This window comes from Pristiophorus japonicus, chromosome 2, assembly GCF_044704955.1.
Source record: "Pristiophorus japonicus isolate sPriJap1 chromosome 2, sPriJap1.hap1, whole genome shotgun sequence".
NCBI lineage: Eukaryota > Metazoa > Chordata > Chondrichthyes > Pristiophoridae > Pristiophorus > Pristiophorus japonicus.
In genome coordinates this window covers 239,386,563-239,400,181 of record NC_091978.1, presented here as the reverse complement: position 1 = coordinate 239,400,181, position 13,619 = coordinate 239,386,563, and the positions used below count along the sequence as shown (strand labels likewise).

Here is a 13,619-nt window from a genome sequence, read left to right as displayed (position 1 = left end):
TCTGTGAACTTTAATTATTGTGTTTAATACCAGGCTAGGAGGGATGAAAACTGTCAGGTCGTGGATGAAAGACTTTTTAAGAGTGATGCGCAGGTATGTTTTTTTTTTAAATTAAGAAGTCTGTTTCAGTGATATATAATTATTATTGAAAATGCTACCTGAATGCTCCCCAGGGTCACTTTAAAAATATTGTACAAGCTGTGTTGGTACATTCTCCAACACTAATGCCTAGGCAATGGAGCTTCGCAGCAATCAGTTCTGAAATGTGGTTAGAGCCATGCTCCACCTCTGCTACACAAAAATGGAACTTTCGTTGTACTTTAACTATTGCCACAATATTGCAAATAAGAGATCAGACAATGGAAAAGAGAAATGAACAGCTAAACAAAAGCAAATTTGAAAGGATAGTATACAGGTTCATTTAAACTGGGATTGGAATTGGGTAGTTTTGTGATCATGCCAAGGAATTAATTAGAGGTAGGTGCAACACTTATGAAATCCCTATTTGTAATTTATTCATAAACTGGATTCCAAACCATGGGACGGAATTTATAATGCAATTGATACCAGTTTCTAAAATGCATCAATATCTGAGACCAAGAAAATATACCCAGGATCAACTTATGGCAAGCAGACCACCTCTCACTTCTCCATGGCACTGATTCTTATAAAAAAGCAGTTACTTTGGACTCTTATCAATAGCTTTTTATAACTGTAGCTACTGTAACTGAAACCATGCATGTAACTGTTCGATTGTACTCTGTAGGCCCTTTACAAGGCAGGTGAGAAGAGACTGGGGACAGATGAAGCTAAATTTATCGAGGTCTTGTGCTTAAGGAGCCCTGCTCAGTTACAAATAAGTAAGAAGGTCATTTGAAACTGTTTTTTTTCCCCTCCAAAATTTGACCAGAAAGAATGAATGCATTTGCAAATTTTTTTTGTTAGCATTTGACGAGTACAAAGCCGTTACCAACAGAAGCATAGAAGACAGCATTAAAAGTGAAATGTCTGGAGATCTGAAGCATTTGATGTTGACAATGGGTAAGTCAAATATCATGTTGCGCAATGCTAAAGGAAGACCAACTACAAAAAGATTGTGTTTATGTATTTCTCCTCCATGTTTCCTTCTGATTTTCTTCGCTTCCTCATCCTGAAGGTGATGGTGCCTCTTTGAAGCTCCTTTGGATGCTTTCCTTTGTTAAAGCTGCTATGTTGTTGTTGTTGCTTGGTTGTAGAAGCTCACTGAAGTGTTTACTTTTCATATCTGAGCCTGGACAGTGAGCACTGGTGGGTGTTTGACCATAGGGGTCATCTCAGCTGAATTCAATCCTGTTATGTGTTTACTGAGTAGTCCCACGCGCCCTTCAAAAGGATTCCTGGATAATGATCAGAAGCTCTCAGGATCATTCTTTCCTCCCCTCTAAATCCAGGAACACTGAAGGCAACTATGTTTCACCAATAATAAAAGAGAAAGTGCTGGAAATACTCAGCAGGTCAGGCAGCATCTGTGGAGAGAGAAACAGAGTTAACGTTTCAGGTCAATGACCTTTCATCAGAACTGAAAAAAGTTAGAGATGTAACAGGTTTTAAGCAAATGCAGTGGCAGTGAAAGGGGAGGGAGGGGAGGAAAGAACAAAAGGGAAGGTCGGTGATAGGGTGGAAGGCAGGAGAGATTAAAGACAAAAGGGATGATGGTGTGAGGCAAAAGGAGATGTCAATGGGACAGGTAAAGAAACAAAAGATGGGTCTAGAAGAGATGTAAATGGGAATGGCAGAATCATCAACAGCTGCCACCTAAACAAAATCCGCAACCTCTGCCCCCATGTTTTCAGGTGGCAGCTGTTGATGATTCTGCTACTCTCATTTACACCTCTTCTCGACTCAACTTTTGTTCCTTTACTTGTCCCATTACCATCTCCACAAGCAAAAATTCTACCCAATATTTCCTTACATGGAACGTTTGACTGCTAAGACGTGGTGTGATTTTCATTGAGATGCTTGGGAATGCTGCAGAATCTGTCAGTACTGCGGAGGATTAATTACATCGAATTGCATAGAATGCACAGCACAGAAACAAGTCATTCAGCCAACTGGTCTATGCCAGTGTTTATGCTCCACACGAACTTCCTCCCACCCAACTTCATCGAACTCTATCAGCATTTGCTTGGATGAGTGCAGCAGGAGAAAGTAGCTCGCTTGATTGGCACCTCATCCACCACTAAAACATTCACATCCTTCACCACTGGCACACCGTGGCTGTAGTGTGTACCATCTACAAGATGCATGCAGCAATTCACCAAGGCTTCTTCAACAGGACCTCCTAAACCCGCAATCTCTATCACCTAGAAGGACAAGGGCAGCAGGCACATAGGAACACCATCACCTCCAAGTTCCTTTCCAAGTCACACACCATCCTGACTTGGAAATATATCACTGTTCCTTCATCGTCACTGGGTCAAAATCCTGGAACTCCCTCCCTAACAGCACGATGGGAGTACCTTCACCACAAAGAATGCAGCAGGTCAAGAAGGCGACTCACCACCATCTTCTCAAGGACAATTAGGGATGAGCAATAAATGCTGGCCTTGCCAGCGACGCCCATATCCAAGGAACAAATGAAAAAATATATCTATCCTTCTATTCCTTTCTCTCTCATGCCTTTATCTAGCTTCCTCTGAAATGCAAGTTTGCTACTCACCTCAACTACTGCTTATGGAAGCAAGTTCCATATTCTCACCACTCTCTGAGTAAAGAACTTTATCCTGAATTCCCTATTTGATTTATTAGTGACTATCTTATATTGATGGCCCATAGTTTTGGATTTCCCCACAAGTGGAAACATTGGGCTCAAATTTCCCCAGGAGTTGCCTTGCTTTTTTTGGAGTAAGTAGCTTCTTTTGGACTAACTTAAAAATTGCAAATTTCCCCATTTAACTTGCTCCAGTGTAAGCCAGTTAGTTAGGTTTTTTTTTTAGGTTCGTTTTTTTTCTCAAAAAGGGGCGTAACCAGCCACTTACACCTGTTTTGGCCATGGAAGCAAATTTGGCCAGCTGAAAGTTACTCCAAACTAACTTAGGCCAGTGTATGTGGCCACTTTTGTAGGTACAGAAAAACCTTACCTACATTTAAGAAATCAGCGCAGGTAGCCAGAGATAGGGAGGGGGTGGGAGGTGAGTTAGAGGATTCTAAAGCACTAAACACCTTCACAACATCAGCACAATATCAAAACAACTTCAGCACAACATCTTCACGACATCATCAAAAATAAATGAAAGATAAATCAGCTACTGAAAATAGAGCCGTCCTACCTTGCCGACTGCAGAACGCACCGGCTAGCCCTTCGGCCAGGGCTAGGGGCGGCAGGCACACATGACTGTAGGAGTGAGGGATTTTCATTTTTTACAGTTGTCCCTAAATATTGCGTGGTCCTAATGGAACATGATTCAATTTTAATGCAAAAAATCTTTTATTGGAAAGTTTACAATGCACTTCAACAACAACAACAACAATAGCAAAGAAAGGCTGCACCCATCTCTCACCCACATTTTGGGAAATGTGCACTTCCTCAAAGGGGCGATGATGGTGGTGGGGGCTGTGCGGAGGGGGTGCTGTGGGCTAGGCTTGGATCTCAACAGAGGCTGGTGTAGGTATTGCAGTGGGAGTGGCATTTGATTGTTAGGCCTGTGTGCCCTTATTGCAGCAGCTAGCTCCCTCACGGCCTCTGCCATCGTTTGCACTCCCTCTGACATGCCCGCCCTCAGTTCCCATCTCAGTGCTGATATTTCTCCCGAAAGTGTCGCAACCTCATCATGCATCCCACTGACGGCGGCCACGAGTGATCTTGTAAGGGCATTGGTCACGCAATGTCAGAACCTGATTAACATCTGATGAAGGCTGCATCTCAGGAGAGACTGGCCAGCTTCCCCTCACCGTAGGCGCAGGCTGGGACCGTGGGGCCCTGGGTGTTCCAACATGCATTTCACCACCGCCACTGGGACCCGCAACCTCGGAAGGTGTGAAACCAAGGAATGTCGTGGCAGAGCTCATAGAGATGTCTGGCAAAGTGATGCCCAGTACCATGGACTGATCCATAACATGATCAGCATTCTCCCGTGAACACAGATCCATGGACCTCTCCTCCCCCCCACCCGCCTTAGTCTGGAGCGGATGCATCTAGATCTTCTTGTTGATCTTCAGGATATTCAGGATTGTCTTCTTGTTCTGCAAAATACAACAGAACAGTCAAAAGGTTAGCAGCACAGGAGGGGGCAGGATGGGTGGCATGAGTAGTCTCATGTGCAGCAGGCCAGTCAGCAGATTGATTTGAAGGGCGACGATGCATTTTCATGATTGACCCTCACCCTCGCGTGTGGGCCCAGCTTGTGCAGAGCTGATTCTTTTTCTGCAGGTGCGTCTCAGCAAGGCAGCGACCCTCTGTACCAGTGGTGGTAGTTGGTGCAGATTTGGTGACCCTCCTCCTGTTCCAGTTCTCTCCCTTTTGTTGTGGGACAATTTCTTCTGCAAAGATGAAAATATAATTTTTGCCTCATGGTGAGCTTCTGATGGCTGGGACATATACAGATGATCACAGTAACAATTGCAATTCCATTTAAAACTCAAGATAATACTTACACTCACTACTTGACCAACATCCTGCCATTTCTTTTTACACTGGCTTCCAGATCTTGCGGTATTCACCCCTGCGGAGAATTCTTCTGCAATTAGGTTCCAGCGTCTCCTCATTTCTTTGGGTGGAACTTTTGTGGGACCACTCTGACTGATATCTAGCTCCTGCCATCTGTCCTCAATGACAGTGACTGGTCTCTCCACCTCCTCACGCAAGAAGTTCTTCATCCTTGTTGCACGCTCTTGGGTCATTGGTGTATTGGATTTACACTCAGGTTATCTTGAAAATACACAGTTTTCACCTTTCATGCATCTATGCAGCACTCCTTTCCACTCTCTCAGGCAGCCAAAAATCACAATTAACATCTTACCTTCTAATATGGCCCACTGCCAATGCTGCTGAGGCACTGAGGACGCTCTCCCTTTAAATGGCCGATTGCCAACATTCCTGCCCCATTGCGCATGCGCGCACGCACAAATGGTCATACGTGCCCCTGCCGGCACTCGAGGACATGCCGAGCCCAAGCCCCGCCCCCCCGCCGGCTGAGCTGCACAAGCATGGCCCAAGCTCCGCCCCCCCCCCCCCCCCCGCAGGTTTCTCCACGCCATACCACGGGCCCACAGTGATCTAGGAACGGCCAAATTATTCCGGTAAGTTTTTGGTGCATTTTCTCCCCCATGAAGTGGGTGCACCACATCTAACTATGCCGCTTTAAGCGGCTGGGGAAATTTGGGGCCAAATTCTCTATGTTGACCCTATCAAACCCTATCATAATTTTAAAGATGTCTATTAGGTCACCCCTCAGCCTTCTCTTTTCTGGAGGAAAGAGTCCCAGTCTATTCAATCTTTCCTGATGTGTATAACCTCTTTTATTTTGTTAATTCGTTTATTTTTTTATTTTCCTTTAATAGCCTCTTCCTCTCCCATCGGAGTGGCATAGCATCACTGTGATTTCCTGTACTGCTCTTGGAGTGGTCATCTCTCATGCATTCTTACAAGCATAGGATAATAATCCCATTCCCAGGATCTGGGATAGAGTTTGCATCTTTGATTATGGATGCGTGGTAGTCCTGCTCCACCGTTCTTCCACCAGCGGAGATGGGGCCCAGAGATTTCAGGGTAATAGATTTATTCTCTTGTAGCCCAGAAGCACTAGTAACAGAAAGTTTGGATCCCTGTAAGAAGAATGTGGGTGTATATTCTTATACTTCCCACCATATGAATTCACTGCTTTATTGGATCTTGGCAGGGCTGTTGGATGGAGCAGGGTGTGGAGAGAGTAAGAGATCACTAAAATATCAGGGCTGTTCTGTTAAATAATTATTTTTGCTTATTTTGTTTTAGTTAATTGTTCAAAGTCGACACCTGCCTACTTTGCTGAAAAAATCCACACAAGTGTAAAGGTAAGTTGGAATTGCAAAATGGGTTGAATAAACTTTTTGTTCTGTTATTTTACTCATCACTACTATACTGTTTGTTTATTTATTTTTTTATGTACCCAATATTCATTATAACTAAACCAAAGATAAATGGTAAAATCCATAAACTATGAGCTGAATTTTATTTGAGCCATTTAATATCTGCCTCACACTAATTCATTTGAGAGGGCACTAAACAAAACATTTTTCACACTTGCAAACAAAGTCGCCTAACAAAGCATTTCGGGAGAGGGCGATTAAATTTATTTGTATCAATCACTAATGTGAACAAGTAAGTAACAGTATTTTGATTTTTATTCTAACTTTCAGTAGTAAATAAAGGGGAGTGGCACTACTACACCCTTGCAGAGGAGTACAAGACAATTAGCAATGATACCCATCCCCCAAAGGAAGAGCTCAAGGGAAAGCACCACTGCTAGACCCCTCAGAGGTGGATGTGGCTGTTTTTACAGCCCCAGAGTAATTGAAGGCAGGCCACATTGTTTCAGTGAATGAGGTGAACACTGCAGTTGCACTCTCTCAGAGATGGAGGTGAGAAGCAGTGCTACAGCCCCTCAGAGGATGAAATGAGTGCCATATGTTCAGCCTCCCAGAGGGTAAGGTGCTACATCCTCTTACTTGGAGTAGGGTGGAGATAATAGGGTGGAGATGAATGCTGTGCTGCACCCCACATAAGAACATAAGAATTAGGAGCAGGAGTAGACCATACGGCCGCTCGAGCATGCTCCGCCATTCAATAAGATCATGGCTGATCATCGACCTCAACTCCACTTTCCCGTCTGATCGCCATATGCTTTGATTTCCCTAGAGTCCAAAAATCTATCTATCTCAGCCCTGAATATATTCAGATACTCAGCATCCATGCCCTCTGGGGCAATTAATTCCAAAGATTCACAACCCTCTGAGTGAAGAAATTCCTCCTCATCTCTGTCTTAAGTGGTCTACCCCTTATCCTGAGACTGTGCCCCTAGTTCTAGACACTCCAGCCAGGGAAAACAACCTCTTCGCATCTACCCTGTCAATCACCTTCAGAATGCTGTATGTTTCAATGGGGTCACCTCTCATTCTTCTAAACTCCAAAGGAGCAGGACGAGGCCATACGGCCCCTCGAGCCTGCACCGCCATGTAATTCGATCATGGCTGATCCGATCATGGACTCAGCTCCACTTCCCTGCCCGCTCCCCATCACCGCTTATTCCTTATTGGTTAAGAAACTGTCTATCTCTGTCTTAAATTTATTCAATGACCCAGTTTCCACAGCTCTCTGAGGCAGTGAATTCCACAGATTTACAACCCTCTGAGAGAAGAAAATCCTCCTCATCTCAGGTTTAAATGGGCGGACCCTTATTCTAAGATTATGCCCCCTAGTTCTAGTCTCTCCTATCAGTGGAAACATCCTCTCTGAATCCACTCTGTCAAGCCCCCTCATAATCTTATATGTTTCGATAAGATCACCTTTCATTCTTCTGAATTCCAATGAGTAGAGGCCCAACTTACTTAACTTTTCCTCATAAGTCAACCCCCTCATCTCCGGAATCAACCGAGTGAACCTTCTCTGAACTGCCTCTAAAGCAAGTAAATATGGAAACCAAAACTGTACACAGTATTCCAGGTGTGGCCTCACCAATACCCTGTATAACTGTAGCAAGACTTCCCTGATTTTATACTCCATCCCCTTTGCAATAAAGGCCAAGATTCCATTGGCCTTCCTGATCACTTGCTATACCTGCATACTAACCTTTTGTGTTTCTTGCACCAGGACCCCTAGGTCCCGCTGTACTGCAGCACTTTGCAACTTTTCTCCATTTAAATAATAACTTGCTCTTTGATTTTTTTTTCTGCCAAAGTGCATAACCTCACACTTTCCAACATTATACTCCATCTGCCAAATTTTTGCCTACTGACTTAGCCCATCTATGTCCTTTTGCAAGTTTTTGTGTCCTCCTCATACATTGCTTTTCCTCCCATCTTTGTATCATCAGCAAACTTGGCTACGTTACACATGGTCCCTTTATCCAAGTCGTTAATATAGATTGTAAATAGTTGGGGTCCCAGTATTGATCCCTGCGGCACCCCACTAGTTACTGATTGCCAACCCAAAAATGGACCATTTATCCCGACTCTCTATTTTCTGTTAGTTAGCCAATCTTCTACCCATGCTGATATATTACCCCCAACCCCGTGAACTTTTATCTTGTGCAGTAACCTTTTATGTGGCATCTTGTCAAATGCCTTTTGGTAGTCCAAATACACCACATCCACTGGTTCCCTTTTATCCACCCTGTCCGTTACACCCTCAAAGAATTCCAGCAAATTTGTCAAACATGACTTCCTCTTTATAAATCCATGCCTGACTGAATTATGCTTTTCCAAATGTCCTGCTACTGCTTCTTTAATAATGGACGCCAACATTTTCCCAACCACAGATGTTAGGCTAACTGGTCCATAGTTTCCTGCTTTTTGTCTGCTTCCTTTTTTAAATAGGGGCGTTACATTTGCAGTTTTCCAATCTGCTGGGACCTCCCCAGGATCCAAGGAATTTTGGTAAATTACAACCAATGCATGCATTATCCCTGCCGTTACTTCTCTTAAAACCCTAGGATGCAAGCCTTCAGGTCCAGGGGATTTATCTGCCTTTAGTCCCATTATCTTACTGATCCTTACATCTTTCCTGTAATGTGGTGACCAGAACTGCATGCAGTACTCCAGCTGCGGCTTAACCAGTGTTTTATACAGTTCAAGCATAACCTTCTTGCTCTTGTATTCCATGCCTCGACTAATAAATGCAAGTATTCCATTTGCCTTCTTAACCACCTTATCTACCTGGCCTGATATCTTCAGGGATCTGTGCACCTGCACTCCAAGGTCCCTTTGTTCCTCTACACTTTTCAATTAAATACACATTTAATGTGTGTTCCCTTGCCTTGTTAGACCTCCCCAAATGCATTACCTCACACTTACCCGATCGAATTCCATTTCCCACTGTTTTGCCCACCTGACCATTACATTGATATCTTCCTGCAGTCCACAGCTTTCTTCTTCATTATCAACCACACAGCCTTTTTTAGTGTCATCTGCAAAGTTCTTAATCATACCCCCACCATTTAAGTCCAATTCATTGATATATACCATAAAAAGCAAGGGACCCAGCACATAAACACCCATCAACCATTACCCTTTGTTTCCTGCCTCTGAGCCAATTTTGGATCCAACTTGCCACTTTGCCCTGGATCCCATGGGCTATTACTTTCATGACCAGTCTGCCATGTGGGACCTTATCAAAAGCTTTACTAAAATCCATATACACTACATTATACGTACTGCCCTCATCAACCCTCCTGGTTGGATCAATTGAAAAAACCATGCGCGCTTCCCAGCCAATTAAATAGAGCAGGTCTGATGACATCACTGATGACTCGCTTTCAGCTCAGATATTTAAAAAGAGCCTTGCACAAATCACAGCTGAAGGTTGTTGGAGGAGGCATACAGGTGGTTGGGAGAGATGGCTATTGTTATATATCAAAGACTTTTGTATGGGTGCAAGGAAGGATGAAGTCACAGTGCCAGAAGGCTGTGCCCAGATTATCGAATGCATCCTTGGAAGTCCTGATCCAGGGAGTCAGAGCACGGAAGGAGGTCCTATTCGCTGGTAGCAGCAGAAAGAGAGCAGCCAGAGAAACCAAGAGGGCATGGCTGGAGATCACACGTGAGCAGCAGGGGTGTAGTCAGCTGCTTCTGGATTCAATACCGCAAGAGATTTCATGATCTCATGAGGTCAGGAAAGGTGAGTACAATGCAACACTTAACTTCATTCTGAGGTGAGCGTCATCCCAACCCCATCACTCTGCTGTCCCAAGTCTATTCCTGCACGTCACTCCTCACATCAAACTACCTTGCAGGTGCACCCATCTCTCACTGTCTATGCACCTACTCACATCCCCATCTGACTAACCACCACTGGCACTCAACCTCAGCCTAATACAATCCTAGAACATAATGCCACAGAAGGAGGCCATTTGGCAATGTTAAGCCACTCCCTCATAGTCACCCTCTACAGATGTAACCCATCCATTCCTTACACTCATTCCATCACACTCATTCAAAGTTCTTTTCTTTCCCTCCTTGCAGAAGAGAGTGCAGAACAGGAGAGAAAGAGAGAGAATCGGAGGCTTCCTCCAATATATACAAATTTGATGCCAACAGAGGAGGAGGCTCTCGAAATAAGTGGAGTGGCAGAGCTGCTGGCAGTGGGAGACGGGGAGACGGGGCCTCCTGGTGACAGAATTAAATATCCCACATGGCATACAACGGTCACTCATGGTGACTGATGTCAACATCCAGTGAAATATCGTCATGTGCATAATGTTACCATTGCACATTCTTATCATAAGATGGCTAATTCATGCCTTTACTCTCCCACAGGTCCATCAAGTGCCCACCCCCCCCCCCCCCCCCCCACCCCAACTGTCCAGCCGGAGGAGGAAGATGACTCCTCAGAGAAAGCTCCATTCTCTGAGGATGCACCGCCACCAGACCCATGTGCACCCAGAACCAGCGCAGATACGCATGTCGGTGGGTCCTGCGAGACATAGAGTAGTGTTGTCACCTGGTGTCTCACACATCACAATGAGCATGAGCGGATGGTGGAAACAGGGACAGCAGTGGAGAGTCCTCGCCGGGAGGCACAGGAGCTGAACCTCAAGGGCCGTTAACAAAGAGGATGATCTTGGAGGAGCAGCAACAAATGTGCGAGGCTCTGGCAGATTTTCCAGTCGTGATTTTTGTGATTGTAGAGAGGATTGAGGAGTCCATCGCCAACATCAGCAGCACCATGTCGCAGGCGATAGCGGCAATGTGCTCTTCCATGGAAAGGATGGCCACGTGCATGGAGCAGCTAATGTGCCAATCAAATGAGAATATACTTGCTGTGAACAATAGTTGCAGACACTTATTGACCTCATCTCTAGAAGGGATAGCAAGGTAGACTTGGGTGTTCATCATCCCACTGATGTGCAGCAAGGTGCTCTCCTGCTCTTTGCTAGCAAGGAAGTGCGGGTGGCCCATGAGAGGGATGATGGTAAGAGGGGACATAGAAGTGGGGGCTCTGCTCAAAGCGCTACCCCCCTCAGTCAGAACCCTACATGCTGCCTTGGATCGCAATGGCCGCGTCTGCCCCTGCATAGTCGCAGTCTTTGGCAGGGCCATCACAGGCTCCAAAACCCAGAGATCGCTGCCAAAAGTGTTGAAGCAGTCGCAGGAGGGAAGTGAGCAGCCTGCCTCTACCTCTGCTGAAGCCACACGGTTTGCATTTCATAGAATCACTCGGAAAAGAAAAATGACACCATTCTAGATGCACATGGGTATTTGCCAAAATGTTAGTGTTAAGTTTCAGTTCTATTTATGATGCACATAAATGTATTTATTTGCACCACTTTCCCATCTTATCCATTTTTGCCTGCTACCTGGGAAGTGGCCTTGTCACTTGGAATGAATGGTGAGACATTACTTAACCTCGAGAAATGGGTGCGTGTTTGAAAGGAATGGTTTGATCATTTCAGAACTGCTTTGTGGTGTTGGTGGTGGATGGAGGGAGGGAGTTAGTCCAGCATCTGGGAGCCAACTGGGTGTACTGCTGCAGCTTAACTAAATTGAGCCATTATGAGGCCATTCAGGGTATCCTGTGCAGCAATGTGCACTGCTGCTGGTGCCATCCCCACCTCAAGTTCCTCCACCTCCTCCTCTGCAGAGGCTGTGCACTCTGTGCCTTGCTCCTTCTGCAGCTCCCAGTCCTCGTTGCTGCGCTATGTTGTGCAGCGCGCAGCAAACGACAATGATTCTGGAGACCTTGGCTGGCGCATACTGAAGGGCTCCTTCAGATCTGTCAAAGCATCTGAAGCGCATCTTCAGCATGTTGATTGCTTGCTCAGTGATGCATCTGGTCGACATATGGTTTTCATTGTAGCTCTCCTCAGCTTCATTGCTTGGCCTCCTCAAGGCTGTGATCAACCACATCTTCAGTAGATAGCCCTGGTTTGAAAGCAGCCAGCCGATAAGTCTGTTTGGAGGTGGGAAGAGCTGAGGGAGGATGGACTGGTGCAGGACAAAAGAGTCGGCTCCCTGGTAATCTAGCACAGGCATCATGATGATCTTTTTATGGTTGCAGATGAGCTGCACATTGAGGGAGTGGAAGCCTTTCTGGTTCACAAATACTTCTGGGTGATCTGGGGGTGCCTTGATGGGCACATGTGTGCAATCGATGATGCCCTGCACCTGTGGGAAGCCAGCCAGAGCTGTAAACCTTCTGAAAATTCTACTTCTCTCTGTACCATGATAGGGTCTCACTGAATGAAATGAGTTTGGGCAGAGTTAATCAAGTTTCCGGTGTGCATTGATCTACAACACAAACTGCCCCTAGTTTGGCATTAATTGGCTCTAAATTGGCAACATTACTCAGAGGCCACAGGATAGCTGGAGTGGGAAATGCAAATGTCATATCTGTGCATTTGGGGTACTCCTCTGAGGTTAGAGCGTGGGTTCTGGAGAGTCCTCCATTTCTCCCTCTCCACCTTTCTCTGAGTACTGTGGTGTTGAGGCTGAGATCTCCTCTGTTCTCATACCTGTTCCAAGCACTTGTCTAGCTGCATCTGACCCTTTCCTTCTTCTCCTCAAGTTGTTGCTTGCCCATTTCCCTCTCCATCGGAGGGTGGGGGGGGGGGCGGTGTGCGGGCAAGGGGGAGAAAAGAATAAAAATCAATGTTCATTCTCTGTCCCAAATTCTTCTGTTTTTTTGTAGTAATCTTTCCCTTGTGCAAATTGCATGACTTGTTGTTCTGGCTAACCCTCGCAATACAATTCCTGAATAGGGCTTCTAAGATTCTTGGGTTTAGTCCTTGTTCACACTCTTATCTCAGTGCCTTTTGTTTTAGCTTAAATTATTTTTCAATATTACTGTTGATTGGCTTAATCTTGCTTCACACATTTGACTGTTAAGCACGTGAGTTTAAGTTTGTTAATATTGCATTACTTCTATTTTGCTATATCTATGCTGGGAAATGACTGTAGATGATATCTTTAGAATGTTAACATGTAGACATGAAGTTCTTCTCTCCACATTTGAACAGAGGCATCAATCATTTATTTTAAATGGGTTAATTCCTCCATTTAGTTGAGAAGAGAGGAATTTGACACTAATCCATTAAGTTTCCATTCAGGAACATGCCAATTTTCAGTATATAAGGGATCATTTGAAAATAGTGCGGTGCGTGTGCCCAAATGTATCACACTCGCTGCCAATGGGCACCTTACCAAGAGCACAAAATTGGCAAGTTACTTCTATAGTGTCATATTAACCTGCTTTTTAAAATTTATTTATATTTCTGCTTTGTTTTTTATGCTCATGTGTTGTAACTATTGCTATCTAATTCAAAAATTCCAAAGATAAAGGGGACAGAATTAGTCTTAGACAGTAGCACAGAACATACAAAAGCAAATCAGCAGCTGGTTTTATGCCCCACTCGATTTTCTTCGCTATTGATTTCAACAGAGAATGGGAA

General features: G+C 44.8%; 1 protein-coding gene across 5 annotated transcripts in view; it reads left to right on the top strand.

Annotated features, from left to right (window-relative positions):
- Positions 1–13,619, top strand: part of anxa3a (annexin A3a) — a 111,601-nt gene that overhangs the window by 82,312 nt on the left and 15,670 nt on the right. For all 5 annotated transcript variants that reach the window (XM_070863900.1, XM_070863903.1, XM_070863899.1 and 2 more), the window contains exons 9-12: positions 34–93; positions 767–860; positions 946–1,041; positions 5,972–6,030. In XM_070863900.1, the coding sequence (XP_070720001.1) occupies positions 34–93; positions 767–860; positions 946–1,041; positions 5,972–6,030 (309 nt within the window). The remainder of the gene's footprint in view (positions 1–33; positions 94–766; positions 861–945; positions 1,042–5,971; positions 6,031–13,619) is intronic.